Consider the following 15,363-nt stretch of genomic DNA (forward strand, 5'->3'; position numbering starts at 1 on the left):
CCACAGAGTAGCGCCATGAGCTTTCCACTAGGCTGATCAAAGATTGATCTGCTGATAGCAGGAACTGCTTCGGTATTAGAGAAATAGAATTGATTTTTTAAAATAAAACTAGAAGAGGTATGTGTTTCCATAAGACATCAAGGCAAATGCTCATTGATTTAAGGATATGCAGCAATGCCAAAAAGAAGGGAGGTGTAATATTCAGCTGTAAGAATAGGTCATTTCCCTGGAAAGTGGAGTTCTGCTAAATGAGCATAATTCAGTGGTAATTGAAAGTCAACAGAATCAGAGTCTAAAGGCTACCCATTCACTCTGAAGTACAGATTTGCAGGTTCTGCAGGCCTTATTCAAGAAAAATACACAGCAGAATGGCGTTAAACATGAGATCAGAAATTCCTAGTAATCAAACAGGATGCATGACAGTAGTTGAGGGGCACTGATGCAAACCTTTCCTGTCAGTGACATGTGTTAAAAGACTATCAATGTGAAAGCAGAGACTGATAGGTAAGTATCAGATTAGGAAGATAATGATGCTGCTTGCAGAAGGCTAACTCCTTCAGAGAGGTGGAGATTCTTTCTGCCCTCCCCCCATGTATCGTTAAGAAATACCTTAGCAAAGCAACAGTCAAATTATTTCCAGAGCTTATTATCATGGGTCAAATCACCATACAGTTCTCCAGCCATCTCTCACAAAGCATCTAAAAGGAAACCTTTTGCTCAAAGCCCAGTTACTGGAAGAATTTAAAGAATATCATGTCACAGGAGCCAATTGGAGTTGTCCCTAAGGACTGGATGATTGAACCCCCCATCACCCACCCCCCCTTCAGAGGTCTTGACAGAGATGGAAGTGGGTGGGTAGATAAGGAGTGACCTGAGGTCTATATAAATTCAATTAGCCCATAATAAACTTCTCTCTTTGTTGGGTATTTTCATTCATTTTTTTCACAACACCTTACAGCTTATTTTTTTTTTTATGTTAAGGATTGTCTTTAGTTCTTATTTTAAATGGATTTGTTTTTCTGTCACTTAACCCCATTCCAAACTCATATAGTGATGTTCCTGACAGGTTGCAGAAATTAATATTAAAAAAAAATATCTCAGTTATGGAATAAGTTTTCCAGTGAATATCTTACCTAAGAAAGTATTTGAAATGTATTCAGACACCTGGTTCCCCGATCGGCTCATTTCTGAAAGGTGTGTCAGCTCCCGGTTCAGCATTCTTTTGAACTGTTTATAAAGAACAAAAACGTATTAACCACCTAAAAAATAGCAAATTATCATTTTAGATGTTTCCAACTTTATCAAGAACCAAGAGACCGAGTGAGCAGACATCATTAGATAAATGATACCGTTTCTACAAAATACAATAATGTGAAATTATTCCAACGTCACTTTAGGGAAAAAAGGTTTTCTTAAGATTTCTTAGAATTAACATCTGATTTCTTTTGAAGATGCAAACATAGGAAAAGGAATTTTAACAGAGGTCAAGATCATTTCCCTTAAAAATGTAACCACATTTTAAAATACGTTTATTGGAAATTAACGCTAAAATATAATTTGAGTTAATAACCTATACAGTGAGAGGTGATTAAATGTGAAAAGTTTAAGGGAAAACAAAAGAAAAGATAAGCATCCTTTAAAAATAGACACGTGTAAAAAGAATAGCGTTAAAATACAACACAGTCTATTTAAATACAATGTAATATAACATGCCCCTATTTCACCATAAGCAGCCTCAGTGGGCTAAGTGATAACACAATTAACTCATTACAGAGGTTTTCTACTTCACAGAAAACATACACATGTAAATGTTTCACATTCTATCAAAGACACATAATGGAATCAAATTAACCCACCTTGATGTAACCCCAAGATACAGATAACAAATAGTTTGCCTCAGGCATTTTGGAATGCACTCCTTGCCACAATCCACAAAAATCCCTTTGAAAGAATTCACAGTTCTGAGAGAGCAGTCCCCAAAGGATCGGGAAAGCCTTGCAGATTCAGTGGTAAAATAATCAGAACTTATGATAGACAAAGCCTCCGAAATTTAGGGCATTTTCTAATCCAAACAAAGCCCATCTTCGCACTCCATTCTTGCAAGAAGCCTATGTTCCCTGCTTCTTCCCTGGCAGAGAGAGTAATGAAATCAGGACGTGCATGAAGGTGCAAAAGCCTGTCCAAATGCATTCAGCTGGCTGGTTTGCAGCACTTATGAATTATGAATAGTCCTGGTGGCCGAAGGGGTTTCCACTCTAGATTAGTCCTGCTCAGCTGAACTCTGCAAGGAAGGAGCAATTCTTCTTTCCCGAGGGGATGCCAGACTAGGAAACACAGCCATCTTTTTAAAAGGAGAAGATTAAAATGGAGGAAGCCCCATGAATATTTAAAGCAATCCGAAGTCGGTACCCTCCCCCATTTCATCTAGGTGTTCTTCACCCTCTCTCCACTGCGGAGACCAGGACACTGCAGAGGCAGCCTCCGTACAGAGCTCAGTCGCTCTAAGGGTTTCGAAGTGATGGTGTGTTTGATTAATTTACTTTCCGAACATTAAAAAAAAAAACATTGAAAAAGCGAGAACTGTGGCTCTTTTCAAACTAGACTTTCAGTATACAAGAATACTTTTTAAGCTAGCTTTTGGGGAGATTTTCTGCACACCAACGGCGTGCCAGTGCATTTAGACTTCTTTCACAATGAAACGAATGGGAATAGAATTAATGGATTTTGTTTTAAAAGTACTTCGTATGCAGAATATAATTTTCTGCCCTCCATCAGCTCATTAATATGCACATGAGACTGCATTCGACAAATGAATTAAACACATTTAACCTTTCCATCTAGGATCTGGCGTGAGTTAGGAAATACAAGCTATCGTTTGCTGCATGAATGGAGAATTATTCAGGGTTATGAAAGACTGTGCTGTTTTGGTATTTCAGTGTTACATCTTCTAATTCATGCTAGAAATATTTAAGAATTAAATTAATTTTTATTTTGTTTTTGCAATCTGGAGCATGCTGAGGAAGTCTTTCCTATAGTCTCTCTCTCTCTCTCTCTTTCACCTTGTCAGCTTTAGAAAGATCACAAGCAAGAAGAAAGTCTGAGACTAGAGCCCTGCAGTGGGATTCCCTACCCAGGCCCATCCCACTCCCCTCCTTCTCCCTCCTCCGTTACCCCACCCCTGGACTCCCAGGAGTTCAAGTACAGCACGTTAAAGAAATAGCGAAGCACCATGGCAACAGTCTCCACACGCAATTGGCTCCCTTTCCTGTGAGGCACTCCCCTTTCAAATCAGCATCCTGCACAGACAATGGCTTCACTTCAAGCATCCAGGCTCCCTCATGCCACTGCCTGTGCCCAGGAGACTAGGCCTTTTGAGGTGAAGCCAATGCAAGTCAGTATTGCCGTCCTTTAGCTCACTGCTCTATGCATTGTCCTCAAAGAGGCATGCACAGTCACCCTCTTTCTGGAGAACCCTGCTGGTGTACGTGTGGGTCTTCCCATGATATAATATGTTAGTAACAGTCACCAGAAATCTCTGAATTAATCATCTCAGCTAGTGTGTTTTACTTATCGAGCTGCTCTGCAATTTGAACTCCAGGTGAATCATGTAAATTCTAAGTTGTTTATTTTTTTAAGACAAAACTGCTGTCATAATAGCCTCTCATTTTCAGTTCTCAAAAGACAAGCACTTACACTAAAGACTCAGAAGCTGAAAAAGACAGGTTTCTGTGCTCTGATGGATCAGCTGAATTTTGGCAAAGAAGCAAACTTTACTCGGAGCATTGCAAAAAAATGTCTTGTAGAAAGCATAGAGACAGATGGTTTTTTAAATTATGTCTCCGCACTAGACTTAGCCAAATGTAACATTCAAGCAATCATCCTCATTTTGGTTCCTTTGGTCTCTTAGAAATACTTAGGAAGATTTTGGAGTCAATCAGGTTCGTACTAGTTGAATAATGCCATTTCATCTCATGTATTTGGTAAATATTTACTGAACCCCAAAATGTGCCAAGCAATGCATTAAGGATATAGCAGTAAAAAAAAAAGAAAAAAACTCCCCCAAACAAACAAAAACACTTTTCATGCTTTTAATAAGCTTTCATGCTAATAGAAATAGTCAGATATATTAGGGCATGTTCGTTAACCACAACAGTTACTGTCTGCTGAGGCTGGGGCCAACTCTTTATTAGCTGTATTGACCCTTCAGCTCAGAATATAGGAGCAGCTAGAAATTCAATCATAAAAGACTAGGAAAGACTTTCCTTCTTACTTTTTTTCTATCACCTCCCATTGCCACAGGATCCTGTTGGTATACATTGTCAGTCAGTCCCAACGTGGGCACAGGGAGGTGGCTCTAAGCCACAGGGCTGAGAATAAACCAAACTCCTCACCTTTCCTGCAGAGCTCACAGATGGGTTAGTGAACTCATGTAAGTAGTTAACAGCTGAAAACTACCTCTCTCCTTCTCATGCCTAAATTAGTTCTCCTATGAGCCTTTTGCTAACGGCATGACAATGCCACCAAAACCCAAAGTCATTTTAAGGCAACCATAAAACACACAACATGATGAAGTAAGCAGATGGAGGTCACTCAGTGTCAGAAACTGACCCAGTCCTTTAAATGTTGCTTAGCAACAGCCTTTGGTTTTTCCTCCTCCATAAGGGAGGGTCCAACCACATTGACTAAGGCAATCACTGCTCTCATCATAAAGCATTTATGAAGGGCCCACTTATTTTGGGCTCTGTACAAACTAAGCAAGGCAGACATGGCCTTGGAGGAGCAGACAGGGGGTATCTTTTACATTCTAGTAATGCAGAGTCCAATTAGTATGATTAGTGCTGGCCTGTGTGATGAGACACGTCAAGGAACGGAATAGCTTGTGTTTGAGGTTAAGGCTACGGAGACAGTGGGGAAGCTTGGCTTACTGGGGTTTTCAGCATCTGATTCCCATACGGGAGTTGTTTCTGTTGAGCCAGAGGTAGTTACAATGTAGTAGACGAATCTAGACTTTCATTCTCAGCTCTCGATAACAGGTAACAGTCTGGTGAAGTCACCTTAGCTCTCATATACAAAATGAGAGTGATGCATGATTTTAGGATCTCAGCCCAAACCTGTCAAGATTCTATGATAAATTTTGTGGCAGCCTCCTACAGTCTGGACACATTATTTACCGGCAAGCAAAATTTCCCAGAAAACAAAACTCTCTTAACACTACAGAGAAAAACAACCCAAATCGGAAATGCTTCAGTCCAAAAGAATAGGTCACCAACAAAGGAAGAGAAGTGGCTATCATCCCTCCAGAGTTTTATATTCTAAGACCCTTAGAGTCTCCCTGTCTCCTTATCAAGTTGGGTATTCCGTCGAGATAAGAAAATTAAACAGCTCCTGAGGTTAACTGTGGCCCCAGGAGTTACGGGATTGAAAGGGAATAGACATTATTTACTTTATCAAATGCAGTAGAGAAATCCACAAACAGGAGCACACTATTTCAAAGATAAATGTGTCTCTACAACCTAAGGTACACATATCCTATTTTTCTGTTAAGAAGCTGCCTTCACAAGAAAACCCTGTTAGAGCTTACCTAGAAATAATGTCCCCAGAGGAAATGGCCAAAGCCCCTTTTCAACACAGACAAGCAAAGTTTGTGAATGAACCCTTAGTAATACAAATTCCTCCAGTGCTTCCTTAAACTTACGCCCAACACTAGATTCATGAACACGGCCAGAAGTTAGTTATTTTCTGAAAAGGGAAAAAGATATCATTCTCTACTTAAATAATTCGATATTGTTTGCCTAGCATATATCTTCTGTATAAAAGCATATGCGAATTTTTTTGAATAGGCTACCTTTAATAGTGGGAAGTTACTTAAAATATATAGAATAGCAAAAGCTGAAATTGAATACAAACATTTTGTTTTATGGCTTCAATTTTTCTTTGGCTTCAATGCTACTACGTACAGAGAATATTTTCTTCCGAGCCAATTTCTCCTGAAGGGATGGAACACTTCATCATTTTTCTATATTTCTCATCAGAGGACTAGTTTGGGCTTTGCTCAAAGATCCACAGTAGAGCTAGAAACTCCCCTGAAAAGTTCTTGCTAAATCAATCACACAGGAAGGCTGGACTAGAATGATCTCGGAAATTCATCCTGGTTCTAAAACTTGGTGATTCTGTCTTTCTAAGAATAAAACCATCTAGAAGAGTAATAATACAAGGGACTAGTATCGAGCACAGAACAGGCCTACTTTTAAGACTAATCTGGGCTTGTTAGGGGGTGATCTGGAAATCACTTAAGAGTGAATCTTAACGATCAAAAATACTCTTCAGCCTATCAAAGGCTAGACAAAGCAGGCACTTTCCTCTCATTGATAACCTTAAGATGAAGTAAGTAGATGAAACCTGCAGATGAAAAAAAAGGTGCCCCTGAGAGGAAGACAACCTCAGGAGTCACCCTTGTGGGTGGCCGTCTGCGCAGAAGCCCATCTGTGAGACAGGCGCCTTATTGTGTGAGATCTTCCTGTTTTTGCAGAACGAAACAACCGCCAAAGTCATTAAAGTCACAATGACTTTATTAGGGACTACATTTTGACTCATATTTTACACTTGGTTAGTCATAACTTAATAAGAATTCCCGGGCATGAGAAAAAGTGAAGGGGCTGAAAATTCTGCCTGGAATCACAGAATGCTAGTAGTGGTAGAAGGAGGTTGAAACTGCAGTGGCCGGCCCAGTTTAGTGAGAAATGGAAGTAAGGCAAGCTCGTCTCTTAGTTCTGGCACTCACCTGATGTGTGACCTTGGGTAAGATGAATTACCTTCTTGGGGCCCAGTTTCTGTAGTTGTAAAATGGCAAATTTATCAGGTTCTTTCTCATTTTGAAAAACATTGCTTCTTCCGTATACCTAAGTTTACATATGAAGGAACGAAGACCCAAAGAAGTGAAGGACTCGAATTCCTAAACACCTACACTTTCCTTTGCAAAATCTGATTTAAACAACAACAATGGGAATATAGTGTACTTTTTCTAAACGCCTTTATCACACTCACAAGTCCCACAATTCTTAACATTTCAGGTTATCCGACAATGCATCTCATCTCTTGTCTCCTTTTTGTCTTTCCCTATGAACTCTACCATCTATTTGAAACTTGATGTCCAATTTCTTTAATGACATATTTGTCTTATTTGAGAGGCAAATGAAATTGAACTGAGTTGGTAATGGGGTTAAGAAAGGAATAACTTGCCATTGTCCATTAATATCCACTTAACTGGACACTATATAGTTCCACGATGGGGCATTCTAGCAGAAAAGTTCTGCTCTATTACTGGAGCAAACCCCTGGTGCTCCAAGGTGCTCGTTCTAACTGTCCATGCGCCAGATCAGAAAGAAATGCATCTAAACGTAGTAGAATTGAGTGATTCTCTTCTTAACTGTCCAGTGATATAATAATCCACAATAGATATGCAATGAAAAACAATCATGGACATCTCTACCATAATTCTGTAACAAAACATTGGCATTTATGATGAAGCTAAAAGAGAGTAAATTCCATTTGCTGGTTAGAGGACTAGTATCTGTTCAAGAGACATTTTAAAAGTCAAGGTAGGGACAAACCATTAGTGCTTTCATACAGAGAACTGAAAAAAAAATCAAAAGAATTTAAATATAACTTTGAATATAACTGCTCTACAACTTGATACTAGGTCTTGAACAGTTCTCAAAATTATTACCATAGTTGTTTCTTTTTACCCAACCGTCTAGCTATGCTCTTTGCTGCTGTCTCTTTTTCTCAGAATTTCTGGAAACTTTTCAAGAGGAGATATGGCACACATTATTGGGATGCTAAAAAACACGGACTTTTCCTAGACCCAAAGTAATCCCCATAAAAATATTTAGAGAAATTTCTCATGATCTAACATTCCCCTAACTCTGAGAGTTGCTGCAATGACACAGTTTAATAGACAAAAGACACTATATTTATACCCAAAGACTTATATTTTCATTATGCATTTTAACTATATATACATATATATGTATATATATGTATAAGCTATGATTTATAAATATAGTGTGTGAGTATATATATGTTTTCACATACGTAGGGTTTCTAGATTTAGTAAATAAAAATTCAGGATACCCAGTTAAATTTAAATTTCAGATAAACAACAAATGTTTCTTTTTAGTATAAACATGTCCCAGATATCACATGTCCTAAATATCCCTTAAAGAGACTGGATTTCAAAGTCATACACTCATAATGTGTAAGGTTTAGAGGTACTGTATATTTTTAGATAATTTAAAATATTCAAACTTGTTCTTTTTGACAGAAGTCTTTCCTTCTGATGAAAAACACCTGCAACTGTTACTGAAGCTTAAGAGTTTCATTTTATGTACCTGACCTTTCCCTTTTAATATGGTTGTTAATAGTGACAGACCCCCAAAAAGGTACTATGACAGACTGAGGATGCTGGCCTGATAATTACACACAGCAGAGGCTTTATTTTTCTACAGATGACAAAAATCACAGTAGCAATGAGAAAAATCAAGGAATCAAGGTAAGCTATTTAGTTACTCTTTTGTTTTTCCATTTAAGCCTTCTACAGCTTCTTCTGTGCACGATGGCTAATATTTAACCTCAAGCTTCTAAAGCCAGTTCCAGGGCCATGGGACGTTAATGCGATTCCAAAGCAGAAGACTAAGGTTTCTTTTGAATGATTACATAGCCAGAGGTTCTACAACTTGTTACATTTTTAAAATTAGAAATCTTACCATGGATCAGACCCACGGTCCTTTCAGTTTAGTGTCCACTCCCGACCAGCGGAAAACACGACCTATGCTTCAAGGCCTTCATATTTAACTTGAAAGCAATGCCACAGAACAGGAAAATCATCCCCCAAACATTCTACGTTCTTTTCATAACCCCATAAAAATTGGTCATGATATTCTTTAAGAACTGATTTGCAATTTTATCCTATAACATCTCCTGGGTTGCTTAAAATCTTGCATTAAATATTGCCTTATTAAAATTTCCACTATTTTTGCAGCCATAAAAATCTACCATAGCTGATTTTTGAGATTACTACTATACCCCTTTTAAACACAATATGCAGCATACCTTGTGTTTAATATTAATTATATTGATTTCAGCTAGCAACTTTCACATACCCTTTGAGATAAAAGACAACGGGATGCTTCAAAACGTCCCCTGGGAACCGCTGCTTCTGGATTAGCAGTTTCCCAGGGTTGGGACAGCCGCTTAGTCTGGAAATGTTCAAGATCAACTCTAGGGACCATCAAATAAATAAAGAAAATCCCTGGGTTACATAGAAATATCCTTTTCTTCCCTGGATAAATATATGTTATCTGTTGGTATTTTGGTAATCCCTACGCTAGAATACGTCCTTGCAAATTGAGAAGAATCTACCATAGGTTAGAGATTTGAACATATTTTTAAATCATAAAGGATGAATGCAGTAGTCTTAAGTAATTTTAGCCTCAAAAAAGACAGTTATACTTGTTTTGCATTTTGTTTTTCCTATTATTAGCTACCAAAGTTTAGAAGAGATGGATGGATACTTTGCAGAACAGCATACCCCCAGATGTACAGGTTTGTTGGGTGCATGAAACTACTTATAAAAGTAGTTTCAGAGTTAGATGCATAGGTTATACATGAAGTAGAAGGGGTTCTGACTACAGGATGGCCTTACCAGTGGGGTCTAACAGCATAAATAAGACTCTAACAGCAGACCCAACATCATAATAACATGACATAGGATCAGCTGAGTATACAACTGGGTCTGAAAATAAAATCCTATCTTGTAACTTAGACTGAGAAACTTGGCACGTCGTTGAGTTTCTTGGAGACTAAGTTTTTCTATCTTTAAAATCGGAAGGTTAGAAACAATATATATACAGTGGTTGGTAAGGTGTCTGAGACTGTTGTAGAATTTGTACTTAAAACTGAGTTTTTCTCTGAATTTTCAAACAATCTGAGCTCTTGGCACCTTTTTCACTTGGTTTGCATCTGGGTGGAGGTTTTGGTTGGCTCTTTAGCACCTAAACTCTTTTCTTTTCATTGTTGACAAGAAATTAACTACAGAATTTCCCTGATATGCTGCTGCAGGTGTGATGCAGTGCTATGTCATATAGATTACGTGACACATGAGTTACTCATAGAAATTCTGGCTCGCTGGTTGACATTTAGACTATTCATCAGTCTAAGAAGTGTAAACCAGAATTGCCAGAAAGATAGATGAAACCTGTCAGATAAAGCCATAACTCAAAATGGCCTTGTGTTAAAGCCATACCTTTAAAAAGTTTATTTTGGAGATGTCGAGCTGTTTCAAATCTAGCCTTTCATGATTTCATGACTTAGCCAATTTCCTCAAATTTAGAGACTTCAGAACTCTTTATGAATTAACCAGAAGCCATGAATGGCCACAGATTGCCTGACATAAGGTCAACTGTACCAAGCATGCATTTTACTCAGATTTCCACAGTTCAGGTCAATCCAGCAGCATCTCTGAATTAATTGAATATGTGGCCAAGGTGGGGATGAGAGGAGTACCAGCAATATGTCAGGAATGAAAAATACAACCAAACAATGGCATAATGACTAAGCTCCTATGCCCCAGACACAACAGATACGGCAAATGGCTGAGTTTTAGACACAACATGTATTCACAGAGCATTCCCAGCTGAGTGTGCAGTGGCTATTGTCAGTCTCTGTAGAGCTTAGATTCTTGTCCACAGGATGCAGACTTTTCAAGAGAAAGGTAAGCTGAATACCCCGATGTTGAACCAAACAACCAACCAAATATGTGCTTCGTATTTCTGCTCACGAGGAAAGAACATTTGTCCCCAAGACTTTGTTCTGTGTTATCTGATTGCATTTGGGGAAGGCTCTGGTGCAAGCTTTTGCTGCTTCTGAGGGTACTTTGAAGAGCCACTGTGAACCAGATGGGAATTTCTCATCAAAGCTAACAATTAGAAAAACTAGAATTGGTCATGGGCAGCACCTATGTGTAGCACAGTACAGTGCAACAGGAAACAGGATTCTTGGGTTCTAATAGATTTGCCACTAACAATATAGTTGGTCCTCAACAAATTAAGTTTCCGAGCCATCATGCACGTGATCCAACCAATATTTATTTGAATGCCTAGAGCTATTCTAAATGCCAGAACTACAATAATGAACAAGGTAGACACAATTCATGTCACCAATAACCTTACAGTCAAAGGGAGGAGATTAGTAAAAACCAGGTTCTACAACAAAAACAACAAAAAACATCAAAAATCATAAATTGTGACAGCAAATTGTAAAACAAATAAGCTACTGACTTAGGATAAATAGAGAAGACCTCTCCAAAGAGAAAACATCTAAGCTGAGGTCTGAAAAATAAGAAGGTCGAGCTCTAGCTTTAAAATTCTATGAGTATATGTTTTGTTGGCAAGGCATAGAAGAATATAATAAATTACCCTGTGGATTTCCTCTTAATTATTATTATTATTATTTTTAAAACTTTTATTGGTGTGCAAAATATACACAAAATAGTGTACAAAATGACCATACTTGTTTAACAAGCACTCAGGTAGGAAACGAGAATATTACCAGCAAAAAAGTCCATTTTGCTCTCTTCCAATCATTAACCACCACATTTCAAAGGTAACATCCTGATAAAAAATATTAGTTTTTCCTGCTGTTGTTCTTTTATAAAAATGTAAACATACATCATACTAATCTTTTGGTTTTCCTTTTAATTACTATTTTTAAGTCATTTGACTTTGAAGTAAAGAGAACAGATTTGATTCTAAGCACCATGATTTAGTGGCTGACAGTCTTGAACACAGCTTGTAGCTTGGTTTCACATTGAATATGGAGATATACTAATACGTTCCTCTTGGTGAGCATCAGATGAGATAACATAGGTGGGAGTGCTGTGTATGGAGCAAAGGGCTCTTCAGATAGGTTTCCTTACCATGCTATCTTGGATCTGGCAACACAAAAATAACAAACAGCTATACACTTAAAGACAGTGGCCCTTTACGTAATGCTCTATCTTGGTACTGCAGGAAGCTTTGAGAGCAAATAAGCTGTAAGTGAAGAAATGGGCCTTAAAAATTTCTACACTGCCCCATAATTAATGTTCCCTCGGGCAAAACCAGAGTCCTTGGGAAAGTGCAGTCCTGGCTCATGTAGTTAGATTTGAAAAGTGTTCAAAGAAGAAAAATCTCTCCTGAATTACTTCTTACCAGTATCTCCTCCTTCTTCATTACCTTTACCAAAAAGTTCATTTTTTACTCATTTTAACTCAATATATTTATTTTACTTAAAAAAAAAGAGAATCCAGTCTTGCCCAGGGGTTCATGTTTTTGTTTGTTTATTTTGGCAAAGTTCTCCTATTTTAGGATTTATCAAGGGCTCTGAAAAGCCTTTTTTTGAAAAGCAATCTATGACCTTTCAAAGTTAGAAATTTTACTATTTTACTATGCAGCATTCAACAATGACCTTACCTTAATGCTTCAAACATACAAAAAAAGATTATTAGTAAAGGAGTATTTTTAATTAGCAAAATAAAGCAAAATGAACAAGCAAAATAAAATGAACGTACTGAAATTAAATTATACTGATTTTAAAGTGTTTAAAAAATAATACTGATAAATCTTGAGATATTATCAGGGACGCTCCCACGCAATTGGTAAGACAGATGCAAATCAATGTGGTGCAACTAGATCTTAAATGTGTTAAAATACAGCAGGGAAAAATTCAGTGGCAGCTCATCCTGTCAAGAACACAAGTAATGTACTAGCCCTGGCCAAGAAAAACATACCCATTGCATCAATAAACGCAGATCTAGCTAAATCATTCTGACTCAATTACAGAATGGAGCCAGGAGCAGTGATTGCAATGGACAGGGACTGAGGCAGGGAGGGCACTGTGCCCTTTCATCTTGGTGGATGGGTAGCATTTGGTCAGTGAAACTGACCCTTCTGGGCTATCTACAGCAGGAGTTGGAGTCCATCTCATTAGTGACCCGTCAGAAAGTCTCTAGTCTTCTCACAGGCAAATGGGTGTGCAAAAGGATACTGGAAATGCACATTACCCCTGGATAGTCTAAGCATGTTCCATGAATTTAAAGTTTTTGAAAATGCAAAAAAATGTTTCCATCTTTAAACAGTGCTGTGCCCACCAGTGAGGTCATTACCCGTCCTAGCATTGGTCAAAACCAGGATAAGCTATCAAAACTCCCAATGCCAACAAATGTCCTAAATGACCAAAACAAGTAGAACTGCAGAGAGCTTTTCCAAATAAAACAAAACCAAAATCAATTACCACCAACTGACAAAAGCCTTCATCTGCTTTTCACTTCCCTTCTGACAGACAGAAGTAGAGCTATGCCTCCTTGATAATTTTTAGCCCGACTACCTCTATAAGCAAATGTGGAGCTTCAAAAATGCAAAGCAGAATTTCAGGACTCAAGAGCTTGCAAACTGGAGCAGACATAAATAAAACCCCAGATAATGAAAATGTTAGCTATGATATTAACCAATAAGATAGCTAAGAGGATGGTCTATGAAAATTTGATCCAAGTCAGGGTAGCTAAGGCAGGGTTTCAAAAAAAGAAAGCCAAGAAGTCTAGCAGACCAGGAGTAGGTTCATAGTACAGGGCCTGATGATGTATTGGAGCCAAAGGGAGGTTTTCTAGGCAACAGGATACCAAGAGACGGGTAGAGCCAACGTTCCTTCATTCTCAGGTTATAATAAAACTCTTCCTTGTTTTCAATAGATCTTCTGATATCGAGGGTAGAGAGGAAGTTGGAAGTCCACTGTTGGGAACAACCAGAGCTACTAAAATTTTAGTCTATTTTTTTCAACTCTGTCAGTTCTTTTCCTATACTCAGCTGATTATCCTGGTTATTAAATAATCTCCTCTCCCCCCTTTCACCCCCAGCAGTGAAATCTCCTTTTACATATTTTAACTTTTAAATTCAAGTCTTCTGTACCTTATAACGGCTAAAAAACTAAGTTTTCTTATCCATCCAGGAGTTGAAAATTTTCTTTTCATTTCCTACATTATATGCTAAGAAAATTTCTAACTTTTTCCTACTTGATAAAATAAGTAATGATTAGCAATGGGTAAATATCAAAAAAGCTAAAGTTAGACTATCAAGGATATTTTGGCATGGAATGATTTCCCTTAATAAACATTATCCACTAGTCCCTTTTTATTGGTGGAGGATATGTTCCACCCCCAGTGGATGCATGAAACTGAAGATAGTACTGCACTCTATATATATACAATGTTTTTTCCTATACATTCATACCTATGATAAAGTTTAATTTACAAATTAGGCACAGTAAGAGATTAACAACAATAAATACTAAAATAAAACAATTATAACAACATACTGTAATAAAAGTTACGGGAATGTGGCCTCTCTCTCGAAATATCTTATTGTACAAATTTAATGCTTTTTCCGTCTCAATTAAGTACTTATCACACAGTGTGGCCATGACTTTTGCAGCTTGAGGAGCAAAACTGGCACAAATTTATTTTTTCTTTTTCACAATTTCACCAATAGAAGATTTATTCTTACCATAGATCTTAGCAACCTCAGCATGTGATTTTTTTCTTTCCTTATTGAGAACTTTTACCTTTTCACTTAAAGGAAGCACTTTATAACTTCTCTTTGGCATATCTGAATGGCCAGCAGCACTACTCTAGTGCTTTGGGGCCATTATTATGTAAAATGTAAAGTAAGGGTCACTTGAACACAAGCACTGAGATACCAGGACAGTTGATCTGATAACCCCCGCTGGCTACTAAGTGACTATTGGGCAGGATATGCTGGACAAAGGGGTGAATCACGTGCCTCCGGGTGGGTGAAGTGGGACGGTGTGTGATTTCATCACACTAATCAGAACAGCGCGCAATTTAAAACTTAGAAATTGTTTACTTCTGGAATTTTCCATTAAATATTTTTGGACTGCAGTTGACCACGGGTTACTGAAATGGTGGAAAGCAAAACCACAGATAAGGGGGAGGGACTACTATAAACGAGATAATCAGTTCTTCCCAAGTCATTTTCCCTTTATTTTTTCCTGCATCTGCTCATTTTAAGTAGTTAGGTTAATAGTTCAGAGTTTGTCAATGTTTTATGGCAAGATATTCGCAACATGTGCTTAACTCAGACATCTGAGTTAAACATCAAAACTCATCTTGAGCTACCTAAACACATCAAAATGTATCTCTATCTACTGTAAATGAGGTTTATTTGATTTAAAACGTTGACACGGCATTAATTACATCAATATTGTTTCTAAATGTGTGGCTGCCAACACTGTTGAACCCAACTCCACCAAGAT

At 37.8% G+C, this 15,363-nt stretch overlaps 1 protein-coding gene across 2 annotated transcripts in view; it reads right to left on the reverse strand.

Moving 5' to 3' along the window:
- Nucleotides 1-15,363, reverse strand: part of PDE4B (phosphodiesterase 4B) — a gene marked incomplete at its 5' end in the record, with an annotated part of 484,828 nt that overhangs the window by 16,535 nt on the left and 452,930 nt on the right. For both annotated transcript variants that reach the window (XM_082674895.1, XM_082674896.1), the window contains one exon: nt 1,134-1,227. In XM_082674895.1, the coding sequence (XP_082531021.1) occupies nt 1,134-1,227 (94 nt within the window). The remainder of the gene's footprint in view (nt 1-1,133; nt 1,228-15,363) is intronic.

This window comes from Grampus griseus (genome assembly GCF_964374135.1).
Source record: "Grampus griseus genome assembly, chromosome: 1".
NCBI classification, from domain to species: Eukaryota; Metazoa; Chordata; class Mammalia; order Artiodactyla; family Delphinidae; genus Grampus; species Grampus griseus.